General features: G+C 50.5%; 2 protein-coding genes and 1 long non-coding RNA gene across 5 annotated transcripts; 1 reads left to right on the top strand and 2 right to left on the bottom strand.

Annotated features, from left to right (window-relative positions):
- Window positions 1–49: 49 nt before the first annotated feature.
- Window positions 50–7812, bottom strand: MPZL2 (myelin protein zero like 2). Its single transcript, XM_053366839.1, has 6 exons — window positions 7633–7812; window positions 5264–5430; window positions 4212–4422; window positions 3933–4077; window positions 2490–2555; window positions 50–1486 (listed from the first exon to the last, which is right to left on the bottom strand). Exons 1-5 carry the CDS (start codon window positions 7688–7690, stop codon window positions 2498–2500), a joined length of 639 nt encoding a protein of 212 aa, XP_053222814.1. The 5' UTR covers window positions 7691–7812; the 3' UTR covers window positions 50–1486; window positions 2490–2497.
- A 4192-nt stretch (window positions 7813–12004) lies between these two features.
- Window positions 12005–14163, bottom strand: LOC128402759 (uncharacterized). Its single transcript, XR_008327770.1, has 2 exons — window positions 14074–14163; window positions 12005–12669 (listed from the first exon to the last, which is right to left on the bottom strand). It is a non-coding gene; the product is annotated as an uncharacterized LOC128402759 (long non-coding RNA).
- Window positions 14164–14210: 47 nt separating this feature from the next.
- On the top strand, window positions 14211–24397 carry LOC128402758 (T-cell surface glycoprotein CD3 epsilon chain). 3 transcript variants are annotated; one of them, XM_053367127.1, is made up of 6 exons: window positions 14211–14304; window positions 19822–19948; window positions 22269–22499; window positions 23270–23440; window positions 23994–24040; window positions 24323–24397. In XM_053367127.1, the coding sequence occupies exons 2-6, from the start codon at window positions 19900–19902 to the stop codon at window positions 24377–24379; spliced, it is 555 nt and encodes a 184-aa protein (XP_053223102.1). In that variant the 5' UTR covers window positions 14211–14304; window positions 19822–19899; the 3' UTR covers window positions 24380–24397. The 3 variants fall into 3 exon arrangements, with proteins under 3 accessions (XP_053223102.1, XP_053223104.1, XP_053223103.1); XM_053367129.1 differs by lacking the exon at window positions 14211–14304 and adding an exon at window positions 14433–14505; XM_053367128.1 differs by lacking the exon at window positions 14211–14304 and adding an exon at window positions 17227–18049.
- Window positions 24398–25479: the final 1082 nt, after the last annotated feature.

The raw sequence follows: 25479 nt of genomic DNA, 5'->3' as shown, positions 1-25479 counted from the left end.
ATTTCCCCACGAGAAGCCCGGGGAAAAAATTTACAAGGCAGGCTGAAAGTTCGCTTGACTTCCAAAGGTCTACGGTTTTTATTGTGAAATACAACTTATTTACATACAATTGCGTAACCAGACTCTTACGGACAACTAAACTTCAGGGCCGGGCCGGCAAAGGACAAACCCGCGCCCCCAAGGTGCCCCCTCCCCCGACCACTTTCCATATCCAGAAGCGGACCGGGCCCGCTTGGCAGTTGACTCAGGGGCCCAGGACGACCCCCTGCTCCCCTGCAAGGCAGGCTGGCGGGGGAAGGAGCATGTCCTCTAGCAGAGGAGGAAGGGGCTCTACAGATGTGACCTCGCCCCCTCCCCAAATAGTGGGGCAAGCAGAGGCTGAACTGGCCTGGTTTGGAGCGCTGAAAGGCAGTTTCTGAGCAATAAATATACAGCACAGAGAAAGGCTGGCTGAGGCTTCCTGAAAAGCCTCCAGTCCTGAAAGCTGTTGAATTGCAAATGGCCCTGGGTGCAAGTTCTGCGGGAAGAGGGGTTTGTCGCAGCATTTGGACAAGTCCGTTTGCATCTCCAGATACCACAGCGGCTGAAGAAATCCAGGAGGAGGAGGAGGAGGAAGAGAATCCTGGCTTGCGCATGGGGAGCAGGGTGCGCAGGGAAAGGAATGGTGATGGCTCACTGTGAAGAAACAGAAACCCAGACGCCCCACCCATCATCAGCTTCTTTCTTCCTGGGCTCAAAATGTTGACCAACCCTACAGATATTGGAGCTACTGTGGATACTGAACTGCTGGTTATAGGATGATTGGAGCACTGTGGGCTGTGACTCCGAGCAACACCTCAGCTGGCAGAGCAGGAGAATCTCATGGTTGTGGGTTTGAGCCCCACCTTGGGCAAAAAGATTCCTGTATTGCAAGGGGTTGCACTGATGGTCCTTTTCAACTCTGTTTCTATTCTCCGTTTAACAGCAAATTTAGCTCTGTAGGGGTAGAGAGGGCCTCTATGGGTACAAATAATAATTAATTATTATTATTTTCCTTTAAGCCTCAGGAGTCTAGCCAGGCTGAGCTCCCCAGAAACTTAGAAAGTTGGACTGTATTTGTGCAAGAATGGCATAGCCCTAGTTGAGAAAAAGGCTGTGTGTTAGAGTCTTTGCCTTCTCTGACAGTTGTACATGGAGGGGCCCCCCCTTTCAGTAGTTTGCTTGGAATAATTCCTCACAGATACGCACCAGGCCAGGGCTGGGGACCCCCCCATGACTCCCCCCCCACACACTATAGCATCACTAGGAACTGCCAAACTCTGCTATAGGCCAAGCCTTAAGGTCTTTCCACCAAGAGCTGCAGCCTCAGAGGGCCTTTGAAGATAACAGTGATGATGCACTTCTCTAAGGCAAGGGAATCAGGGACAGCTGTCTTGTGGCATCCGCCACCTCTGATCCAGAACTCTGAAGAACCAGCCTCCAGCTCCTATGGGGGTGGGCAGTAGACCTGTGAGGAGGACAGACAGGTAGACAGGTTACTCTTAGGCTTTGTCCCTGAGCCTGAGGGCAATGCTGGAAAGGGTGATGGGTTTAACCTAGGCCAGCAAGGGCAACACTGCAGGGGTGTGCCAACAAGGTGCAAAAAAAGGTTTCAATTCCTCTATCCACAAGGTATGTAACAACGTTCTCAGCTCCCTCCAATTTTATTTTATTTTATTCATTTAAAGTACAGTGGTACCTCGGGTTACATACGCTTCAGGTTACTGATGCTTCAGGTTACAGACTCCGCTAACCCAGAAATAGTACCTCGGGTTAAGAACTTTGCTTCAGGATGAGAACAGAAATCGTGCGGCGGCGGTGCGGCAGCAGCAGGAGGCCCCATTAGCTAAAGTGGTGCTTCAGGTTAAGAACAGTTTCAGGTTAAGAACGGACCTCCAGAACAAATTAAGTACTTAACCCGAGGTACCACTGTATTTAGATCTTGCCATTCAGCCCCCCAAAAAATGCTACCTGAATTGTTTTCAATAATCAGTAATAAAATAGTCCCTACCCTCACTCAGGTTTAGAATAAAAATGGCACAACACTAAAGGAAAAGGGGAGTGGAGGAAAAAGGAAAAAGCCAAACTCAAGCGCTAGATCTTATTTAAAAGCTCCTATAAGTGCTCTTTCTTGCAGGGATAGGGGAACACAGGAAGCTGCCTTATAGAGAGTCAGAGCATTGGGCCCATCTAGGTCAATACGGCTTGCACTGGCTAGTTGCAGCTCTCCAGGGGTTTAGACAAGGGGTCTTTTTCGAGTCCCACCAGGAAATAGTGCTAGGGATTGAACTGGGACCTTCTGCTTGCAAAACAGGTGCTCTGCTATTGAGCTGTGGCCCTTTTCCCAAACATTTGGAACGGCTAGATGGAGATGCCTTCCTCTGGGCTTCCGCTGACCCACCTTGGACTCTACCACCCACCTGGTGACAGAAATGCCTTCTGGAGAAAGGGGCAAGGCCAAAGGTACCTACCGGGCACATTAGGCTCCCTCTTCCAGCAGGTGCTTCTCTGTCTCTTTCAAATTCTCCTTCTCTGGCCTGTTATCAAATGCAACAAAGGCAGTAGTTAGGAAGCCAGCCAAGTTCTCTGGCCTCGGGGTCAGGGAGGAAAAAAGAGGCTGTTGTGTAAAATGAAAGGCAGGAGTCCCTCCTGGATTTGGGAAAAGGTGAGGAGCAGCAGGAGGTCCAACCTCAACCTAGAAGCTAGTGAAGCTCAGCTGTCCTGGGTCCTGCCAAAGTCACTGTCCTGGTCCACTCGGTGCAGCGCTCACTGTGTAGGTCACAAGTCTATGCTAGTAACACAGCAAATGTGCCCCACTTGTAGGCAGTTCAGTTTCTGGCCTGACTTTTCCTCCACTTCGACACAAAGCCATCAAAATGTTTTGCAATGAATTTCCTTCACCTTGTATACGTAGCAGAAGAACGAGATAGCAGAATGGTCTGCACCACACTGAAAACTGTAGCTGCAGGGTGTGGGTCCCAACTTTGAATGGCCCTATAATGAAAACTGCTTGCGATGGGAAACTAGCACAGCTGTGAGTGGAGTGGAGTGGAACTTTTCTCCCCAAGTGGGCTAAACTTCCATTGGAAGGGAGGTTTTATTTATCTGTTACAAAACATATTTATACAGCTTTTCATCCTTTTGGGACTTCGGGTGGTATGCAATCAATAATCATTTCAACCACAAAGCAATAAACACAGTTCATAAAACTAATTTACAGCAAACAGTTTTGCCTGGGGCTGAAAAGATTTCAGGGTTGGCACCAGGCGAGCCTCTCTTGGGAAGATGTTCCCCAGCTGGGAAGCCACCACTGAAAAAGTCTTTTCTTTCATTGTTGAGTACCAGGTAAAGGAGACACCTGTGTGAAGGTTTTGGCTGAAGACCTCAAGACACAGGCAGACCAATATGAGAAGAGTCACCCCTTCAGGAGTTTGGATCCTAAGATGTTTAGGAGGATTTTTTAAAATGCAGTCTGTTTAGAAGTGATAAATATCAGTTGGATGCTTCCATTATTCCCACCTCAGGCCCACGTCATTCTGCCACGTGTGTAGAGACTCGGCCTTTTTCATTTTAACTTCTCTGGTTCACCAGAGCCTGTCAACAACCCGGCCCATTGGCACTCGCCTGTGACCCATTAAAGCTTCATGGGATCCAGGCAAGTGAATTCTGGCACTCCTGGTTCCTTGTTGCAGCCATAACCTACTGATCCCAGCCCCAAACCATCCCTTGCTCTGTCTCTCAAGGCTGTGTGGTCATTGTCTTCATCTTTTTTTGAAGAGAGTGATTTACCTGTATCAATGAACAGTTGGTGTCCATTTTCTGTGACGGCCAAGAGACCAGTTGTGGTTCCCACAAGGCCAGGCAAATCGCCTCTAGCCAGCTTCCTTACACACACACACACACACACAACTTACAGTTCTGTCTCCTCCACCTCTGACTCCATATCTCCATGCCTTCTCTTCCGGTAGCGGCAGATGACAACCACCACGACGATGACAATCATCAGAAAACAGACAGCGCCAATGATGAACGCTAGGATGTGGATCTCTGAGAAAGTCACTGTGCAGGGATGAAAGGCATGTTGGGCGTGCAAGAGGGATATAGTGGCCCCTGTACCCCAGCAGCACTGGCGACTGAGCAGACCCTCTCCCCCCCAGCAAACCCACCTGCACCTTCCCCCCGAAGTCACAAACCTTTCGTCACCACTCGTAGCTGGATCTCGCCAGTCGGACCGTCCACATCAGGCGGGTTCCTCACATGGCACTGGAAGGTCCCGTTGTCACTGGGCTTGGTGTCCCAAAGGATAATGGAGCCGTCGTTCTTGTGGATGTTGCCATCCCATGTGACTCTGCCTTTGAAGCGGCCTGATGTCGGTGGAAAAGGCTCCTCACTGTAGTAGAAAACCTAGGAAGTTGCAAGGAGAAGTCCAGTTATCATGCCTGCCGCTACTGGTATTAAATGACAGCCACTTTTCAGTGACCTCGGTCCTCTGTGGATAGGACCTCCCACTTCTGCAGGAGATTTTGAAACTGAAAATGGCCTGGAGGAGGAGCAGGAGGTTCTCTAAATGAATATACTCCATGGGAATGGGTGAGATTGACTAGTCAGGCCTGGCCCAGCCGTGCAGCAGGGTGAAGCAACTTCCTTCAGGCAGCACCAAAGAGTGGGAGAGGATTTGTGTCTGAGTGGGACAGCAAGACTTTTCAAAGTGCGGGTCCTGGCTAGGGAGGGTGAACACCTTTTTAGCTCTCTGCCTTAGGCAGCAAAATGCCTTGGGCCAGCCCTGCCCAACAGTGGTGAACTGCCCTTGATTAAGCCAATCTCCCAAGAGGGATCTGAACCATCTTCTCATCAGGGACTAGTTTTTGTTGCATGGATGTCAGCTGCAGCCATTCAGAGCAGAGACATTATAATGCAAGCTGTTTTCAGGATCTGTAAACATTTGATCAGCAAGAGCCACTTACAAGTCCCGCTTTATTGGGCGTAATTGGTCTCTGGAGCTTCATAGCCATGGTACAAGGTGACACCCACTCCCCTTTGCTCCACGAGAGTGCAGGGTGCTTATTCAGAACATATTGGACATGGGTATAGGCAGGTGGTGAAAGGATTGCAGAAACCGGGCTGCAAAACTCCCAACTTCACAGCTGCTCAAGAATCCTCTGGAGGCCAAGCACCAAACTGGGGCCACAACCCTGGGGAAGAGCCCGGGTCACCTTCCACAAAAAGGCTGCAGAGATGAACTTACAAACTCAGATCTGCCAGGTTCCTCAGGCTGGAAGTGCCAGGACACTGTCAACTTTGACCCGACTGCAGAATAGCTGCGGAAGGTGCATTTCAAGCGCACTTCTGTCCCGTTCAGGACTTCCAGGGACTTAGGGGTATAAATGTCCACGGCTGACACAGGCCAGAGCACTGGAGGGGAAAGAAGCATAGAAAATGAGCTCCTACAGGGGGGAGGCACGCGCACGCACGCACACACGCGCGCGCGCACACACACACACACACACACACGAGAGTGTCAGCATTCCAGCTTAGCACCAATAATCCCCCAGAGCCAAGAGAGAGGGTTGGTGATCCCCTGACTAAACCTTCTTTGGGATGACTTTCAGGCAGCCTGGGGTGACACTTTGCCCTTTTGGTGCATTTGGGCCTGGCTGGAAGGGGAGGGCTTCTCAACTGCCCTGAAAGATGGCAAGATGGCTGGACTCAGTGCCCTGCCTGGCTTCAGCTCCTGAAGAAGATGGGCTCCTGCTACACACTATAAGCATGGGGGGGGGACTTTGGTCTCTCCTATCTGCAACTGTCAGGCAGAAAAGGCTACCCCAAAATAAAATGAGTTTCTTCTTCCAGTGTAGCACCTACTCTTTGGAAACCCCTCCTTTACATAACAGGCAGGCAGCATATTCACTGACTTTTTGGTGCCTAGGGAATAAGTTCCTTTTCCAAAAAGCCTTTTAAATGGAGATTTTCATCCCCGTTTTTATGTGTACTAGGTTGAGATTGTATCTTCATGGTTGTTATTTTTATTGTTAAGTCACATGGGGATGTTATAGGGAAAGCAATTCATAAATTAAGTAAATAAAACTGAGCAGTGGCTTTGGAGACTGGCTGCTCTAGAGTAAAGGATTCCCATGCCTAAAATCCCCCAAAGCTGGCTTATGTTAGTCCCTGGGCTGCTAGCTGCCCATCTCTTTCTCCTGCTCACCCTGAGAAGCTCCTTAATTTCAATCTTCAGGGAAAGGGTCACTGCCCTTACCCAGATGCCAAAGGTTGCAGCCTCTGTTTGGATGCTAAGGCACTCTGTATCTGCTTAGGGCACAGGTGAAAGGACACATGGGAATCACCGCTCCCTTCCCATTGACCATGATGCAACAAAGGCAGGGTATCGATGCACAAAATAAAACAGTAAAATAAATAAAGCAGCTCTCTTTTAGAAGTTGGGCAAAGCCAGTACTCATGGGTGGAAGGTGGCAAGGTCCCCAGTGGTCTCTTTGCACTTGGGCAGCAGCTGGACCACCTGATCCATCAATCCCTAGGCTGCCACCACTACCCTCGTCAGGTTGGAGGAAAAGCCAAGAGCTGCCTCTGCAGAAGAAGGAAGAAACTTCTGCCAGGACCTTGGCTCTGCTTCTCCTCTAAGTGATTCATGGTAAAGTAACTCCTTATGATAGAGATGTTTGATTCCTACATCCGGCTTACAAAACACGTGAGTTGATTCTGTGTCCACAGCGAATGAACTCTGTGGCCGTGTGATGCAACGGGTAGAGCGCTGGGCTTGGGCATGCTAGGACACAGGCATTGCCAGGCTGGTCTTGCATAAAATGCGGCTGCCTTCTGGCCTCCGTTTCCGGCATGGAAAAGGGGAATGGCGCGGAAAGCGAAACAGTGAAAAAACAAAACCTGCCAAGTGTCTCTTCTTAAAAGTGCTGCATTAGGGAAAGGTGTGAAGGTCTGTTTTCACAAGGGAGGGAAGGAGAGTCTCCAGAGAAGCCAAGCCCTTGCGGGAGAGGAAACTGATCCCGCATTCCCGCATTGGCCTCCCTTTATCTCTCAGTGGAGCAGAGCACAAACATTCCTTCTTTTTGGCAGAGCCCTCCAGAGGGAGGGGAAGGTTGGCAGGAGAGGAAAAAATACACGCAGAATAAACAGGAGCTCAGGACAATATTTTCACCACAGCCCCTGTTCAATCACACCAGGGTAAACCGTCCACAATCAGATGGCGTTTGACAGCTGGAGAAAAGCAGAGTTGAGGCCACATTGTGCAGGTACAGGCAGGCAATAGCAGTGCAGCTGGCCTGAACAGAATGAGACCACTACTGGCCATCCCCTCTGGGCACTGGGCCCTCTGCTGGGCACCCCCACCTGGTCATTCCCATAGGAGGCCAAGGAAATGACAGTGGAGGGGAGTCTTTCTCTGTGCCTGGAAGACACCTCAAACCTGTTTGTCCAAGAGTGCCTGTGAGCTCTCCGCTGTCCACACAGCCCAGAAAGTGGCTGGCTTGCCGGCCGGCCAGCCTGCCTGCCAGCTTGCTTTGGAGCTCTTGCCCCTAAGAGCAGAGCCCAGGGCAGGGATTGACAAGCAAAGGGAGAGAAGAGCAGGGCTGCAGTCCTTACCTAGCAGCAGGAAGCCCACCCAGCTGGGGCCAGGCAGCCCCTGGGAACAAGGTGCCATGTCCACACTCCACAGGCAGTGCCAGCCGCTGGGACAGTGGAGAGGAGGCGGACTGCTGCAGCAGAGTACAGCCACTCCTCTCAGGTGCCCTTCTGGCTCGGGACTAAACAAGGTGGAGCCAAGAGGGCTCTCTGCTTCTCCTCCTCCCCTCCCCTCTCCCTCCCACAGGCCAAACCAGGAAGCCTCTCCCAGTCTTGCTGCTGCTACAGCTGAGGCTGCCTCCACCCTGACTTCCCTGGGGCAGGCAGTAGTTTCCAGAGAGGAACTGGGGCTGCAGCTTGACTGCACGTAGTACTCCTCAATGTGTAGGGCTGGTTGTGATTCGTCAGGGGAAGCCCTCTCCACATGCTCAGGAGCTCTCTCTTTCTGCTAACTTCAATTCTTCCATAGCTGAGCAGGGGGTGTTTAGCTCCAGCGACAGGGGGGAGAAGGAGAGATTGCCATTCTCCCTTTTGGCATCTACCTGATGATCAGACCAGGAGCACCTCCTTAAGTCGTGGCAGAAGCAAAAGGCGAATGCTGGTGCTCTGTGTAAACGGCCTTGCAAAGTTCTCCACCCTGTTTGTGGTCAGAGGAACTGGGAGAACATAAGAGCCCAGCTGTGGGATCAAGGCAGCAGCCCATCCAGTCCAGCGTCCTGTTCTCACAGTGGCCAACCAGATGCCCATTATGGGAAGCCCACAAGCAGGACTTTAGTACAGCAGCGCTTTCCTCTCCTGTGTTTTCCACATCTGGTATTCAGAGGCATGACGCCTCTGGCAGAGGATATACAAACTACCCATCCTGGCTAGTAGCCACTGGTAGCCTTATCCTCCATGAATTTATCTACTCCTCTTTTAAAGCCAGGGACCCAGTTGGTGCTGTGGGTTAAACCACAGAGCCTAGGACTTGCCAATCAGAAGATCGGCGGTTCGAATCCCCGCGACAGGGTGAGCTCACGTTGCTCGGTCCCTGCTCCTGCCAACCTAGCAGCTCGAAAGGACGTCAAAGTGCAAGTAGATAAAGAGGTACCGCTCCGGCGGGAAGATAAACGGCGTTTCCGTGCACTGCTCTCATTCGCCAGAAGCGGCTTAGTCATGCTGGCCACATGACCTGGAAGCTGTACGCCAGCTCCCTCGGCCAATAAAGCGAGATGAGCGTCACAACCCCAGAGTCGGTCACGACTGGACCTAATGGTCAGGGGTCCCTTTACCTTTTACCTTTTAAAGCCACCTAGATTGGAGCCATCACTGCCTGCTGTGGGAGAGGATTCCATAATTTAACTATGCCCTGCATGAAGAAGTCCTTTATTTTTTCTGTCCTGAAGTTCTAATGTTATGAGATGGAGGAGGAGGGAATCTCTGACCACTTTCTCCATGCCATCCATAATTTCAACACATCTATCATGTTTCCTCTTACTCAGAGGAGTTACCCTTTCCCTGAATTTCTTCAGAGAGAGATGGCAGTGAAAGTTGCAGCATTCAGGAATTTTTAGTTTAATGTGCCCCAGATCAAACCTTGTTCCAGGGCGCAGGGATGGTGGAAATATGTGAACGTTCTGAAAAGTGGCTTCCTTTTTTTTTCTAAGGGTGTGAGGGGAAAAATAGATCTTGGGCAGTCACTCAGAAGAAAAATGTCTTCTGAGGAATTTCAGCTCAGCCCTAGTGAATACCTTCCAACCTTAAGGCTGCTGGGATAAGAATTTAAAATGATTTGTTGCAAGTGATCAGTTAAGAATAAGGATTTCAAGGAGTTCCAGTGCATATGTCAAAATGAAAGACACAGGCAGGCAGAGGCAAGAAGGAAGCCTTCACAATGACAAACTCTGAAGCCTGAGAAGCATGCATGTGTGTATTGAGGTGGGGGGGGGTTTACAGGGTCATTTCACACATGCTCAGAGGCTCTCTCTTCCGTTGATGAGCCAAGCCCTGCCTTGCAAGCTGGTTCTGGAGCAGGCACCTGTTGATGTCTTATGCACCTTAGGCCAGGTCCAAATAACAGACAACATGACCATGAGCACAAGGGCGGCTGAAGCAGCATGCAGCAGGGTTGTTTAGGGCAAAGCCCCCCCACACACACATCTGGCCTGCAAGCCCTTCCCCACTCCCAGCAAAGCTTCCCTGCCGGTCCGGCTGTTGCCTTCCAAGAGTGCAACAGAGAACTCTTGAGCATGGATTGTGGCACCGCGAGGCCTCCTTCTCTGGGGCTGTGGGAAGGGCATACAGCTGGGGTCAGGTCTCAACATGTAGCAACAGCAGCAAGGATTGCTGAACAGGTTCCTACACTGGTGATGGGAGGATGGGAGGGAGCTGGGCTGGCTCCACAAAGGCACTTTGTGCTTTCTGGCCTGGCCGAAAGCTGATCCGACAGAAAAGGATGGATTGCATTTGAGCTGGTTTTCCCTTTGTCTGGCCTGAGAAGCAGCCTTCAGAGTCAGCCATCACAACCAGGATTGGGCAGTCAGCTCAGAGAACCGCAGGAGCTACTTCTCTGGGCTTCTGAGTCTCCAGTGCTCTGCACTCCCTTCTAAACATTCTCTAAATATCCCCTAAATATCCTCTAAATATGACCATGCAGTGTGTGCAGCAAGACTACTTGGGAACAAAATATCTTCCATTCATGTTATATTGATGTCACTTGGCTGCTGGGAGAGCTTTCCCCAGGGAGATCTTATTGACCCTCCCCCCAGATAATTTAATATCCTCTCTGCCTCTGCCCTCCTCCGCAGGTTGTCCTCTCTTGTCCTGCGGATCCTTTACCACAGAGAAGAAAGCACACATCCCAAATGAGCTGGACTCAAAGGCAAGAGGAAGCCACTGACAGGGGCATCAGAATAATTCTGGACCAGATGCAGCAGGCAAAACAGAACCCACAAAGTACAGCATCCTATTCTCACAGCTGCCAACCAGATGCCCCAAAGCATGGGTAGGCAAAGTAAGGCCCAGGGGCTGGATCCAGCCCAATCACCTTCTAAATCCAGCTCACCGACAGTCCGGGAATCAGCGTGTTTTTACATGAGTAGAATGTGTCCCTTTATTTAAAATGCATCTCTGGGTTATTTGTGGGGCATAGGAATTTGTTCATCCCCCCCAAAAAAAATATAGTCTGGCCCCCCCACAAGGTCTGAGGGACAGTGGCTGAAAAAGTTTGCTGACCCCTGCCCCAAAGGGAAGAGGCCCACAAGGAGAAACTGAGTGCCAAAGCCACTCTCAGCTTCATTGACTGTGAACCCCAAAATTTGCAGTGCCAAAGTTTTGTAATAGTTTTGTAGCGTTCTGCAGAGCAAACCCCATGTTTTGCAGCAACCGAGCTCAAACTGGGGGGGGGTCATAGGTATCACCCCAAAACCCAACATAGTCTGGTTCACTTCAAACGGGTGCCAAAGTTTTGTATTGTTTTGTAGTGCAAACCCCACATTTTGTAGGACCCCCCCAAACTGAGGAATTGATACTTCAAAGCAGGGTTCGTATTTAACACCCCCAAACCCAACACGGTCCAATTTACTGCAAAATGTGGGGGGTTTGCACTACAAAATGCTGCAAAACTATTACAAAACTTTGGCACCAGTTTGGAGATCCCAAATCTTGGGGTTCATAGTTAATGAAGCTCACTCTAAAATCCTGGCAACTGGTATTATTCAGAGGCATTTACTGCCTCAGGGGGTAGCATGCAGCCATTGTGACTAGGAGTCATTTGTGGCCTTAATATGCAATCCTAACTCTGCACCCACTGCTCTGTTTAGGAAAGAGAGACAGTTCTCCTAGGAAAGCCCAAGCCATCTCCTATCCCTCACATGGCTGGCTGGCTGGTGGCAGCAGTAAACACACCCAGGACACTCCAAAAATTGTTGATCCAGGACAAACCGCCACCTGGCAGAAATTCCCCCCAGACGTCACTTCCACCTTTGAAATCCCAGGAAAATCTGCAGCCCTACTCCCCATGAGGTGTAACCATCCTGGCCCTCAACACTGACCCACCCAGCTCTGACATTCAGTGAGCTTGTGAACAAGCCAGAGTCACAAGAAGCAAACACTCATCTGCATGTTATTATAGAGAGCTCTTGGCTGCTGTATGAATATCACCGCAAAGGGGTGCTCTGCTGGCACTTGGAACCCCAACCCTTGGTTCTGGCTCCCTGCAGCCACTCCTGCACCCAGGCATGGCACATGCACATGGCTGCAATGCTTCCATGCTAGTATGAAACATGCAGTACGCACAGAAGCCTGTAATTCTCACATGCAATCATGACACTCACAATGATCGCTTGATGTTGAGGCCCGGATGCCCTCTCAAGCTGGTCACCCCAAGAGTTTGCACAGACGAAACAGAGAGACAAACAGTTAGCAAGTTTTATTCTATTGTAAACAACACACTAACACAAGGCTGCATTGGAAGAGTTTGAAACCACTGTTAAGCGTTTCTCAAGGTCCGCTAGCTTGCTTTTCAGCTCCCTGTTTTCTTTATGTACTTGTTGTAAATGCTTTCCTTGTATCTGGTTCTTCCTCTCCAAGGAGGTAATGCTGCCTCTGAGAGTATCGACCTTGGCCACCATCTCTTCTAATTGTTTCATCAGTTTAGCCATTTCTTTGGTGGTTTCGTTAACTTTCTGGTCAACGTCTTCTGGGTCCTGTTGTGGTTGTATTGTGTGACTGTTTCCTGGGGCCATGCCGGTCTCTGTGGTTTCGGTATCCCCCTTGGTTGTGGCCATTTTGGCTTTCCCGTCGATCTCTTTCGGGTTGTGTGGTGTGCCTTTTGGCGGTAGGGGTGGGGTTCTGCAGGTCTCTTGCTGTTATGTCTTGCTTTCACCTTAAGTACCCCTCGCTGTTGCGTCTGGGCTGTGGGTCTTAAATGTTGCAGTCGATGATTTTGGTGAGCCTCTTTCCTTTTACCATGCCCTTGTTTCGCTCTTGCTTCCCTAAGGACAGCTGACCTCCCAGGAGCAGGTTGGTTGGTTCCAGGGTTTCTCTCGGACCGCAGAGGCTGAGTGGTGGCAGAATGCCCTGGAGGCAGATGATGGACAGACAAACAATCAGACAGAAGGACAAACATGCAAGCATACAAGAGACAAGTAAAAATGTACAGGGCAGAGCCACAGCTGGGTGATCTTGCGCCCCTGGCAGAACCGTCCAGATTGTGCCCCCTAGCCACGGACAAATTAACTCTTCTTTCCACCCATTAAATTCACCCTCTATTAAAAACCTTTTCTTATGATGCAATAAACGATATTTTTATTTACAGATGTATTTATGGACATATTTTAAGCCGATTTTGCAAAAAAACCCCAAACCCTCACCTGCACCCTTGGCGGGGGCTTACTTCACCACCCCCTAGCTATGGCCCTGGTACAGGGGGAAGGAAAAGGGGGGGGGAGATGGGTGGTGGTAGGGGATTGTGTGTGTGTAAAATATTGAAGTAAGAAGAAAAATGAAGATGTGCAAATAAAAAGGATAAGGATAAGGATAAGAATTTAAAGATGAAGGTAAAAAATCAAGGTGGAGAGTTAAGTTTAAAAATGGATGGTGAAGTTAAAAATTTAAAGTCAAAATTCCTGGTTTATTCTGCTGCATAGCTAAAATATCTTTCCCCGTCTCCCTGGTGTGGTGGGAAGGGTGGGGAATTCAAATATTGATAATAATAATGGTGATAAAATTAAGAAGAAAAGAAGAAAAAGGGGGGAAGGGAGAAAGCAATGATAAGAGTAGTAGTAGTAGCAGCGATATTTTTAAAAATTTAAAAAGCGGGGAGGGGTAATGATTAAGGAATAAACGTAAGACTAGAGTAAAAATAAGGAAAACTGATAAAAAGGAAACATTTTTTTAAAAAAATTATCTGTTTATTTCTGAAAGTCTCCGTTGGGGCGCACCAACCTGAGGGTGGTTTTTGCAGCGTTTGGGAACTCACGAGGCTTGGAGATCGGTAGCGTCCGCAGGAGGGAGCCTTTGTCGGCTCAGGCCTCCTCCGTGGGCGCCACCATTCGCCGTCTCCTCCGCGCTCACCCAGTCCAAAGCGGACCGGCTGGGCTTGGGGGGTCCCGACCCGCGGTAGCGGGCTCCGCAGACCCAGCTGGCCGAGGGTCAAAGCGACAGCAGTGGTTTCAGGGAGGCAGCGCCAAAAGCCGCCGCGCTCCTTCTCCTGCGCCTCGCGATCCCGGCTCTCCGGTGGCGCAATCGCTGCGTCCCTCTCTCCAAAATGCGGCTAGAGTCGCTGGCGACTCGGGACCCGGGTCTGAACCTGGGTCTCTCCTTTGTTGGGCGGGGGGGGGGAGATCCGGGGACAGAGCGAAACGTGGGGATGATCTCCCCGCTTCTCTTCTCCTCCCGTGTTTTGCTTCGGGGTCTGCTCTAAAGCAGAGCGCATGGCCGGGCTCCCTCCCCGCTTCTCCCGGCGTTCAGGTGCTCCCTTACCTCCCCTTCTGCCTTTGAAGGTTCGATGGGGCTTCACCTTTTCTCTAGCCCGTCGGTTTAGGGTCTCCTCCGTCTGGTTCCGAACTCCTGCGTCTGGATCAGCCCTGGGTGGCCTGGGAGAGATGGCTCCCCCTAATTCGCCATCTTTCCCGGAAGTTCAACCACTGCAAAGAGTTACCGCTAATTCTAAAGCATTCCTGGGAGGAACACAAAGGAAAACTAGGAGATGTGGTCAGGCAAAACAAAACAAAAAAAGGGGGGTTGTTGGCTGGGAGGAGGAAATTTGGCTGGAGTGCTGAAAGGGTTACTTGCTCTAGGAAGAGAAGGGGAGGTTTGCAGAGGAGGAAGGGGGTCGGGTAAGGGAAGGTTTGAGGGCAAGAATCGGAAGAAAGCAACTGGAAGAGTTTGGGGCATGGAGGTTTTTAAGCAGAGGTTTGGGTGGCCATCTATCATGGATGCTTTAGCTGAGGTCCCTGCATCGCAGGGGGTTGGACTAGATGATCCATGGGTGTCCCACCCGATGGGACTGAAACCTGAATACAGGGGAAGAAGGGAGAGAGTGAGGGGTTTACCTGCTGATGGGCTTGCCAGGGAAGAGTGAGGGGAGCGAGCCTGAACACCTGCAAGTATTTATTTGAGGATTTTTAGTATTTGTTGATCAAAAGATTCCTAGCTGGGAAAGGCACCAGCCCAAGTTGAGCTCAAAATAATAGGAATATTTATGTCTTTCCGGTAGTGTATGCAGTCTCTCCAAGTGTCCCTATTTTCCAGGGACATCCCTGATTTAGAGAAGACTTCCCCATTTCTGATTTGATCCTGGAATGCCCTACTTTTCCTTAGGATGCCCCTATTTTCATTGAAGAAATGTTGGAGGGTATGATAGGATGACTCTATTTTTAATTGGAGAAATGTTGGAGGGTATGGAGTTATCCAACCCCTGAACCATCTGAAGGCAATCCCCGTATAGGGAAGGTTTTTTATTGTTCAATGTTCTATTATGTTCTTATATACATGCTGGAAGCTGCCCAGAGTGGCTAGGGCATTCCAGTAAGATGTGTGGGGTATAAATAGTAAAATTCTTGTTATGGAATGGGACGTCCCTATTTTCATTGGAGAAATGTTGGAAGGTATGGTGTATGGGTGTTTAAAAGTTTTCAAATGGTAACAACCAGGAAGAGTTTGAGAAATGGATTCTAAAAGTGCATCTCCGTTCCTCTTTTCAGCTGAGTACTTAAAGGGAAATAAATTGGTATATTTGGGGAGATCTACTGGAAAGAGCCTCAGGCGATTAAAACTACTTGGTTAGATGGAAAACTGATTTAAAATTTACAGATTGTTCCCTGTTGAAGGAGAATTATATGAAGATGATGTACAGATGGTATATGACACCAGTGCAGTTAGGGAAAATGTACAAAACTAGTTCAAATATATGTTGGAAGTGTAAGGAAAAGGAGGGGACATTTTATCATATGTGGTGGGATTGTAATGTAATTTAAAAAATTTGGGAAATGATATACAATGAATTAAAAAAAAAGTTCCATTTAACATTTGTTTAAAAACCTGAAGCATTTTTGTTAGGGATTGTTGGGAAAGACCTGCCAAAAAAACCTGAAAAACTTTTTCATGTAGGCGACAACAGCCGCAAGAATTCTAAAAGCACAAGGATGGAAGACTGAAGAAATCCCAACTAAAGAATCATGGCAAGAAAAATTGAAGGACTATGCAGAGCTGGCAAAATTGACACATAAGGGACAAGGATAACTGACTTTAAATATGAATGGGAACCCTTTACAAAGTATTTGAAGACGCAACAAAGCTAACTGGACTCCTTGGCAGGTTTTGAATAAACATTCACAAACTTTTTATTGACAATAATCAGTTAAACAATTTAAGGATCTATACAACTTTGCAACATGCAGAGAACAGCATTTGCAGAGAAACCAAAGACTGGAACTGAGGGAAGTCAGGGGGGGAGGAAAAATGGGGGGGGATTAAGGATGATATGTTTTTGGATAATATGTTTTGTTTAAATTTTCAATAAAAATTATTTTTTAAAAAAAACTACTTGATTAGTAGATGGGGGGAAGAAGAGGGAAAGGGAAAGAACTGGCATTCGTTTAACCCATCTTGGTTTAAAACTTCCAGAAAGAATCTGTGTTATTTTGTTTTTAAATTTACAAATGATAAGGGAGGCTGGCAGAGATTTACACTGAGGAGACAGCGGTCAACGGACTTGCCAAGAGGTGTTGCAATGAAGCTTGTTTGAACATGCCAGCTGGCCTTCCAGTGATGGAGGCTCTTCTTCTGCCTCTCCAAGCCAAAACCAAACTTCCCTTCTTAGGAACAGGATACCATTGCAAAATCTGGTGCCTGTGTTTGGGGGTGATTCACAAGAATGCAGTTGCTTCCCCTCCATCCCCATGTATTCACATGCTGCCCTGGAAGAGGTGCCAGCCATCTCATACATAGACATCTCCTCAGAAGGGGGACATGGGGGATCAATGCCTCCCCAACAACACCCCCCCCACTTGCCTCCCATTTCAGAACTCCTGTCATTAACATATGCTGTTATTTTTCAAGGGAATGAAGTTCCCTTACCTTTTATAAAACAAATAATTGTGGGGTTTTTTGGTCCGGGGGGGGGTAGCGGCTGGAATGGATATACACCCAATGCCTGAGCCAAAAATTCACCTACATCTGTAATCAATAAAGTTGTGGCTATTTCTAATCCAGATCATTGTGCGCTTGAATTTATTAATCACGCCTTACATTTAGCCAGGGACGGGGTGGGGGGCACTGTGACTGGGCCTGCGTTATAAGAATTCTAAGGACTCAAATATAGAATAGATGTTCATAAATGTACTAGGCAAACACATACATAAGCATATAAACCATGGGTACGCAAATTAAGGCCCGGGGTCCGGATCCGGCCCAATCACCTTCTCAATCCGGCCCGCAGACAGTCTGGGAATCAGCGTGTTTTTACATGAGTAGAATGTGTGCTTTTATTTAAAATGCATCTCTGGGTTATTTGTGGAGCATAGGAATTTATTTGTTTTCCCCCCAAAATATAGTCTGGCCCCCCACAAGGTCTGAGGGACAACAGACCAGCCCCCTGCTGAAAAAGTTTGCTGACCTGTGTTAAAACCATGTGTCTGAAATAGTACAGGAGAGCAATCCTGAAACCATTTTGGGTCTCCCAAATTGACCTCAAATATTTCTCTGCGAGGAGGAAGGAAATGGGCAAAGCTTTCCAATTGTCTTTGGAGTTTCCAATTGTCTTTTTACACCTCCCTGCAAATACAGTCTGTTAAGCTGAGCAAACTATCAATATCCGTAAGAGATTCAGGAACTAAAGCATTTTCCATCTCAAAGGAATGGCCAGGCCACCCAGAAAAGGCAATCAAGTAAAGTCATTATCAGGAATCCTGGCAGGAGAGAAGCAATCCTCTCAGATTTCTGCTGGAGACCACCTCCTTCTGTGATGGTGTATATATGATGTTTTGGGGGATGGTCTTGGGCTACAGGGTGGGCAATTTCAAAAGTTTATAGGGGCTTGCGCACCATTGTTCTGGGTCTCTCCTACCTTCTTGCAAGGAAGGGAAGGAACTGTTGCAAAAGAAAAATAAAGATCTGCCTTGCTTTCTATGAATCTTGCCTCCATCCATTCATCTCTGACTGATCATGGACTGATCAGTCCCTTGGGGAGTTGGGAAGCAAAAGGCAAACCCCCTGTTTTTTCTAAAACACCTGCAATAAATAAACAAACCTTGGGGTGAGTTCCCTCAACTTTTTTCCAGAAAAAAAAGCACTGGCAAAAAATCCCCACACTTTGAACAGTTTTATCATGTTATCTTATGTTTTGTTCTCTTTTTTGCAAGATCACACACCACCAGAGGTCCTCCTGCAGCCCTCTCAGCAACAGCCCTAACAGGCTCGGCTGCTGGACTACAACTCCCAACATCCCTTGCAGCAGGTATTGCCCTGCAGGATTAGAAATGCAATCCAGCCACAGCTAAGGGACTCCAAATTAACACAGAGGCCAACAGCTACTGAAACAGATGGGCTCAGCCAGTGGCGTAGCGTGGGGGGTGCCAGGGGTGCCGGCCGCACCGGGCGCAACATCTGGGGGGGGCGCGAGTCCAGAGGGCCCAGCCGCGTCGTGCCCTCGGCCCGCCCCTATTGTCAGAGCGGCCGGCCAGCCTCCGCTTGCTCCTACCTTGCCCACCCGAGGACTGCGGCAGCGCCCGCCCCCGTGGCCACCTACCCCGCCCCGCCTCGCCCATTGGCTCGCCTCCCTCGGCCCCGCCTCTCTCCGATGGCCGCGGGGGTGTCCTGCTTGGCGCCGGCGCCTTTTTTCAGGAGGTAGGGAGGCTGGACGGGGAGGTGGGGTCGGAAGCGGGCAGAGAAGGAGGGGAGCTCGTAGCCAAAAGGGCTGCACCGGCCGGCAAAGGGCCGGGGAAAGTTTGGAGAGGAGAAACGCACCGTCATGATTTCCCGGTGGAAGCGGCAGGATTAGGGATGGCGAAGCGTAATTACACACAAATTTCGCTGGGTGAGAGCTTCGGGGATCGATCGGCGGAAATGGGAATCGATTGGAATATGAGAAAGAGAGAGAGAGGGGGACTATCATTCATAGGCATAGATTTGTAGGGTTAGGGGGCACAAATCCACGGGATAGGGGGCGCAAATTACTTGCCTTGCCCCGGGTTAGGGGGCGCAAATTACTTGCCTTGCCCCGGTTAGGGGGCGCAAATTACTTGCCTTGCCCCGGGTGCTGACAACCCACGCTACGCCGCTGGGCTCAGCCCAGGGCAGGGAGGCCCCCAGCAGAAACCTTGGGGTGGGAGCAAGGAGCACCCAAGCCAGGGGGCAAGGAGGACAGCTGGACACAATATGGGTAACAGGGAGGCGTTGCCACAGAGTGGGTGCCAAACCTATAAGGGGCTGTCAAAAGGGGATCTCCCATTGCCACAGAAGTGGCAGGTCCTACAATCACAATTCCAGCCATGTAACAGGGAAACCCCCCACCAAAGGGTCTCCTGGGGAAAGGGCTCAGGCCCAGGGGTATTGCAGCTATTGGTGAGGGATAGCATTTTGTGCGCTCTGCCTTCCTATCCCCACTTGTGTTCACAAGCCTTCCTGTAAATCAGAGTCCAAGGGCTCTGTGGTTTAATGGGAGCTCAAATGAGGAAATTGGCATGTATCTGGAGAGCCCACAGATACTCAATGGGTGGCCTCTAATGCAATCCTACTCAAGAGGAGACCCACTGGAATTAATTGGAAAGGCTGGCTTGGGCTCATACATTTCCCTGCGTCTGCTCTGAGTCATTGGCGACGTCCCAATATTTCTGGCACGATGCAGCAGGCTGACTTGAGGAAACTGAGGCAGGGCTTGCACTAGCCTCAGAGGAGACCTTGGGCCAGAGTTCGCTTGGGGCTGCTTTCTGTTCTGTCCTTGTCCCAAAGTCCTCCTTTTCCTCCACAGTTGGCAGCCTTTTGTGCTCCATGTCAGGAGAGCTGTAGTAGGGCAGCCTCTGCTGCACCACCAGCACCAGCAGCCCCCGCCCTTTACGCTTCTGCACTTCCTGGCAGGGCTTGTGTGTCGCAGACACTTCAAGCTGCTCCGAGGATGTTGCAGTGGAAACTCTGAGTGTCTTCAGTCTCTCTTTGCTGAAAGACTTGCCAAGACTCCTACTCAGCGATTCCAGGACACCCCAAAAGCATACCTTCCCTTTCCCTTTACAGGAGTAAACAAGGTGGCATGAATTGGATGGGAGAAGTCTAATTAAGCAAGAGCCAGGAGATAGCTGGAAACGGAGAAGGATGCACCTGGGAGTCTGTCTCGCAGCCTTGGGTCTTGTCCTCCCTTTGTGTAAGTACACCTGGCTTGTTGTGGTGGGAGGGCTGGATTGGGTGGGAGGACATCAGAAGGACACACATCACCTTGCTGGGTCAAAAGGTCCCTCCAAGGTCCATCTAGGCCTTGGTTCCTAGTGGTGGCCACCAAAGGGAACCTGGAAGCCCACAAACTGGGCACGAAGGCAATGCCCTCCTTTGCTACCATGGGGGCCCATTTGGGTTACATCAGAGCAGCCAGTCCAAGAGTTTGCCCCTCGCTGATGATGCTGAAACAGGCTCTCCTAACACCACAGGAAACTCCCAGACCATTGCTGTGGTGCAGTGGATCGGTGCATCTGACTATCAACCAGAACATTGGTGGTTGGAGCCCACCCAAGAATGGCTGTGGGCAGGATCCCTACGTTGCAGAGGGTTGAACTAGATAACCGTAGGGGTCCCATCCTGCTCTACAGTTCTGTGATTCTATACATGCAGCCAGGGGGCTGTAGGGACAAGCAGGTAACCTGGAACTCATTTAAAGCGAGGGTTTGGTAGCACCTCTGCAGATGCTGCAGGAGCCATTGTGGCAAAGGGCCTTGAAGAACAGTCCTTGCTAAAATTCGACCCAAGAAGCACTTCTAAGGGGCTGAGCAGGAGGATCACAGGTTTTGGGATGACGTCCTCCCCCCTCCTCCTCCTCCATGCTTCAGCCAGCTCTGCTGAGGGAGAGATGATTGGGGCACTAGGGAGGGGCCCTCGTAGACGGTGCCAGGGCTGCCTGCAGGCGGCTTCCAAGTGTTTCTAGCCATAGGTGGTTTGGGGCTTAAATTATGCCAGGAAAAGGACACAGGCACTGGGTGAACTGGGAAATGTCCCCACCCCCATCAAGCTCAAGAGCATGTTTACATGGATCAGGCTATCCCTGGGCAGGTGAGGCCCTCAGTCCTTTGAAAACCAACCCAGCAGTAGCAGCAGAGCTGGATTCCTCACAGCTTCCTTGCAGACACTAATCCTGGGGATCTTAACTTCCACATTTCTCTTGCATAGCATGCCCCTCACCTTGGCCCTGCTGCAGATTGGAGCTAGTCCACCACCCACATACCTAACACAGACCCCCCCTTCCAAGTACTTGTCCCTATTTTCCAGGGACAGTCCCAGATTTACAGAAGCCATTCCGGTTTCTGATTTGATCCCAGAATGTCCAGCTTTCCCCTTAAAGGTAAAGGGACCCCTGTGAAGTCCAGTCGCGGACAACTCTGGGGTTACGGCGCTCATCTCGCTTTACTGGCCGAGGGAGCCAGCGTACAGCTTCCGGGTCATGTGGCCAGCATGACTAAGCCGCTTCTGGCAAACCAGAGCAGCACACGGAAATACCGTTTACCTTCCCACCAGAGTGGTACCTATTTATCTACTTGCACTTTGACATGCTTTCGAACTGCTAGGTTGGCAGAAGCAGGGACAGAGCAATGGGAGCTCACCCCGTTGCGGGGATTCGAACCGCCAGCCTTCTGATCGGCAAGCCCTAGACTCTGTGGTTTAGACCATAGCGCCACCCATGATGCCCCTATTTTCACTGGAGAAATGTTGGAGGGTATGGAGTTATGCGACTACCAAGCCAAGGAGATACATAACTATACAACCTTTAGAAGACACGTGAAGGCAGCCCTGTATAGGGAAGGGTTTTTAAAAAAAATGTTTGATGTTTTATTATGTTTGATATACGTTGGAAGCTGACCAGAGTGGCTAAGGCAACCCAGTCAAATGGGCAGGGTAGAGATAATAACAATAATAGAATAGATGTCCCTTTTTTCACTGGAGAAATTTTGGAAGGTATGCTAACTAGAGGGGAGGGGTGTTGTGCTTGTTTCCATAATTTATATCCCGCAGTTTCAACATAATTTCTGCTGCTAAATGTTCTAATTCGAAACTATATGAAACAAAACATCCTAACCGATGTTCCTGACTAAAACAGCTGTGGTCGGTTCAAATAAAAACTCCTCTGAGTTAAAAGCATGAGTCTTAGCATGTCTTAAATGCCCTGGTAGAGAGAGAACTGTCACAGGTGGGAGAGGCAGAGAGAACTGTCACAGGTGGGAGAAGCTGTTGTTATATCCCCTCAGCTCTGCTCCCCCCACTACGTTCCACATGGAGGATGCCCCCCCCCACTGCCCTTGGCATGAGAGGTCCTGAAACAGAGAGAACCAAAGGTTTCTAAAGGCCTTGGACAAGGCTTTTCTGAGGGGCTGGTGAATGAAATCAGAGCTCTTTCTCAGCCAGAGGCACCAAGGAAAGGGCAGAATGGAGAGCTTTTCGCCCTAGCCCCGTGGTCACCTGTCTTTTCTTCTGTTCTCCAGCCTCATCCTCTGAATCACACCAAGTGGGCATCTCTGGGCGCCGTGTGACTGTCACTTGCCCTCTACAAAATGCCAATTGGAAATTGGTCAGTAAAAAGAATGGAAATTATAATGTCACCGAAGAAAATGAAATCTTGACGATTGAAGCCATGAACAACATGGAAGTGGTCAAGGGTGACTTCACCTGTCAGAATGGCACGGCATCCCACAAGATTTATCTGCAAATCAAAGGTCAGTGCTCAAGTTTGAGGTTCTGGTGCTAGAAATCCTCTGCCTTCTTCAGGCAAGAGCTACTGTGAGGGATGACTATGCTCCATCCCCCAGTATGCCTCTGAATAATACCAGTTGGTGGAATCGAAGGGCGGGGGGGGGAGAGAAGAGTGCTGTCCCGCTCTTGTCCTGCTTGTGGGCTTTGTTTTGGGCATCTCATTGGCTGCTGTGACACTGGGCTAGCTGGGCCACCTTTGGCTTGACCCAGCTGCAGGGCTCCTCTGATGTGGGAGGTGAAGGGATCCAAGGGAGATGCAAAGAGCTTCTCCTCTTCCTGTGCCAGAAGCCCAGTCTGGGGTATCCATTCCCTGACCTTGCAAACAAGGCCTGGCCCTAGGAGACTTGGATAAAACTGGAGGAGACAGCCGCCCCACCCCAGTGAGATCTTTCTCCAGAGCCAGATTGTGCCAGGTCATCCCAATGTATTTTGCTGCCTGCAGTGAAGGACAAGACAAATCCCCTTGTATGTGTAGTAGCATCTAGAGGCTGGAGGACAGCTCTATGCAGAGGCTCCTCTGCTGGACTCCGGCACACAAGAGAGCTTCCTCGCATGATGGTTCAGCACTACCAGGCTGCCCAATCCACCAGGGGATGCAACATTTTACCCACCAGGCGCCAGCAACCTATGCTATGCCACTGGCTCAGTGCACCAACCCCTTCCTTGCCCCATGCTGCCTAATAGTAGGGCTGCCCCAGTTTCCATGGCTTGACTCTCTTGCTCTCCTGGGCAGCCTGTGATGACTGCGTGGACCTGAGCATCGGACTGGTGGCCGGCATTGTCGTTGCTGACCTGCTCATTACCCTGGGGATCATGTTCCTGGTCTACTACTGCAGCAGCAAGAAGCCTGCCAACAGCTTTGGTGGGGGGGCCGCAGGGGGAGGCGCCCGCGGACGGACACGAGGTGAGTACTCTTGTGGTACACCAGGGCTCTCCACAGGGGTGACTTCGGCTTCCTCCGCTGTCCCACAGAGAAAATTGGAAGTCATCTATGCTGGGGTTGGATTGGTAAATGAATGCCGAGCATATATGGCTCCCATCTGGAGCTGGAGGCGGGGAGGGTTGCAGATCTGGTGGCAAGGGTGGGTTCTGGTACACCCACAGCTTAAGAATTTGGGGGACCTGAAGGCTCCTCTGGCTGTTGCTGGGATGGGATCAGCTGGTTCAGGACTTGCTTCAAGGGGTGAACTGGAGGAGAAACCAGCTGGTTGGCTGGCTAGACCCCAGCAGGGATCCTGACTGGCCCAGCCCAGAAGTCATAGCAGCAGCAGTTGCTCTGGGGTGGGATGGGGGGACTTTATAGCCCCATAGTTCTGACACAAAGTATTTCAGCTAAAGCACCCAGGAGTTCCTTGTATGTGCGGACAGGGGCTGATGCCCCACACTTAACTGCCCTGCAATAACCACCTCCAATTCTTGGCTGTGCTAACAAATACCCACTTTGCATTGTCTTCCAGGCCAAAAGGTGGACCGCCCCCCACCTGTCCCAAACCCAGACTATGAGGTAAGCACAGCAGAGGGTGGCTGCCAGGGACCGGGAGGGAGAGTCTATGGAGGGCGGCCAAAGAACCAGGAGCCTGAATGCCATCAGCACTGGGAGGGCCAAGGGCTAGACTGGGCACACCTGGCAGGAAGGCCCTGCAGCCCTCTGTGGGCAGCTGCTTGCTCACCTGAGGCAATCAGGCCCTGCTTGCTGGTGATCCCCATGGCCTCTCCAGGGGGAGACAGAAATGGCCCCATCACAGAAGGACCCTTGGTGAGTAACCTCTCCTCTTTATTCCAACAGCCCATCCGGAAAGGCCAGCGGGAGGTGTATGCTGGGCTGGAGCCCAGGGCCTTCTGAGACATACCACAGTCTCTGGCCATGAAACCTCATTGTTGCTGACTGCTGGTGGCACCGCCGTCTCCCTTTGCCACAAGCAGCTTCCCGTGGTGGCAGGTGGGTCGCCTCACACCTCTCCCTGAGTCTCACAGCCTGGAAAACCATCCTCCTTCTCTGCAGCTCAGTCCACTCCCTTCAATGGGTCCAAGTGCGCCTCCGATGGGGTCCTTCCCAGCTCCTCGATGGCCCAGTAGAAGAGCCTCCTTCTGGGTCAGATAAGCGTTGTATCCAAGTCATGCCTGGAGCAACTTCAGCCCTGCACTGCAGAGAGGGATGTCGGGCACAGAGACCTGGGACAAGTCACAGGGACTGGGAAGGGTGCTATGGGCTTTGGGTCATAGGCCCACCTGGGCTTGCACTGTGAATGGTGTTCCAACCCTAAGCCAGCTCAGATTCTCCCAATTCCTCTTCTCCAGCCACACACCTGGGCAGGAGCTGGTTGCTGGGTTATGCAGGTGGGGGGAGAAATGCTGGGCAGAGAGTCTTGTCCCATTTCTGGAACCTTAACTATGGGGGCTGATAGAAGTCAAGCCCTGTTCTAAGGCATCTCCCCTTTGTTCATTCATCAGTCCTGGGCCTTCTCCACCACATCAGCCCACCTTTAAGCCCCTTTGTGGTTTGGTCCCCACCCCACCCCAAAAAGTGCTCCTGTGACCCAGGGAGAACGGTCGGTCCTGATTAAATAATCTCAGCTGACTTCTCTGCTGCCCTTCTCTCACCCAGCCATGCTGTGTTTGGGCACCACAGCATATGCGCTGACCTCTTGGGGGACAGAACTGTATGTATTTTGTTTTGGTTGTGTTTGCAAGGAATTCTAATAAAGTGCCTTCCAGGCCAGCGTGCTGCATCACACTGGCTCTCTTTGCACATCATTCTTTAATGGGTTGGTATGTTCTTTGCTAAGGGGGATCAGAAGGTCGGCGGTTCGAATCCCTACAACGGGGTGAGCTCCCGTTGCTCGGTCCCTGCTCCTGCCAACCTAGCAGTTCGAAAGCACGTCAAAGTGCAAGTAGATAAATAGGTACCACTCCGGCGGGAAGGTAAACGGCGTTTCTGTGCAC

This window comes from Podarcis raffonei, chromosome 15 (assembly GCF_027172205.1).
Source record: "Podarcis raffonei isolate rPodRaf1 chromosome 15, rPodRaf1.pri, whole genome shotgun sequence".
Taxonomy (NCBI): domain Eukaryota; kingdom Metazoa; phylum Chordata; class Lepidosauria; order Squamata; family Lacertidae; genus Podarcis; species Podarcis raffonei.
The sequence above is the reverse complement of the archived record's forward strand: the minus strand, read 5'-3'. Positions and strand labels throughout refer to the sequence as shown.

What these genes read in the sequence shown, in the direction of transcription:
- MPZL2 (XM_053366839.1), bottom strand. Translation starts at nt 7,690, where the DNA reads ATGGCACCTTGTTCCCAGGGGCTGCCTGGCCCCAGCTGGGTGGGCTTC. An exon ending in GGTGGGCTTCCTGCTGCTAG is followed by an intron (nt 5,431 to 7,632) that starts GTAAGGACTGCA and finishes TTTCCCCTCCAG; the next exon opens with TGCTCTGGCCTGTGTCAGCC. An exon ending in GCTACGAGTGGTGACGAAAG is followed by an intron (nt 4,078 to 4,211) that starts GTTTGTGACTTC and finishes ATCCCTGCACAG; the next exon opens with TGACTTTCTCAGAGATCCAC.
- LOC128402758 (XM_053367127.1), top strand. Translation starts at nt 19,900, where the DNA reads ATGCACCTGGGAGTCTGTCTCGCAGCCTTGGGTCTTGTCCTCCCTTTG. An exon ending in GGGTCTTGTCCTCCCTTTGT is followed by an intron (nt 19,949 to 22,268) that starts GTAAGTACACCT and finishes TCTGTTCTCCAG; the next exon opens with CCTCATCCTCTGAATCACAC. An exon ending in CGCCCGCGGACGGACACGAG is followed by an intron (nt 23,441 to 23,993) that starts GTGAGTACTCTT and finishes ATTGTCTTCCAG; the next exon opens with GCCAAAAGGTGGACCGCCCC.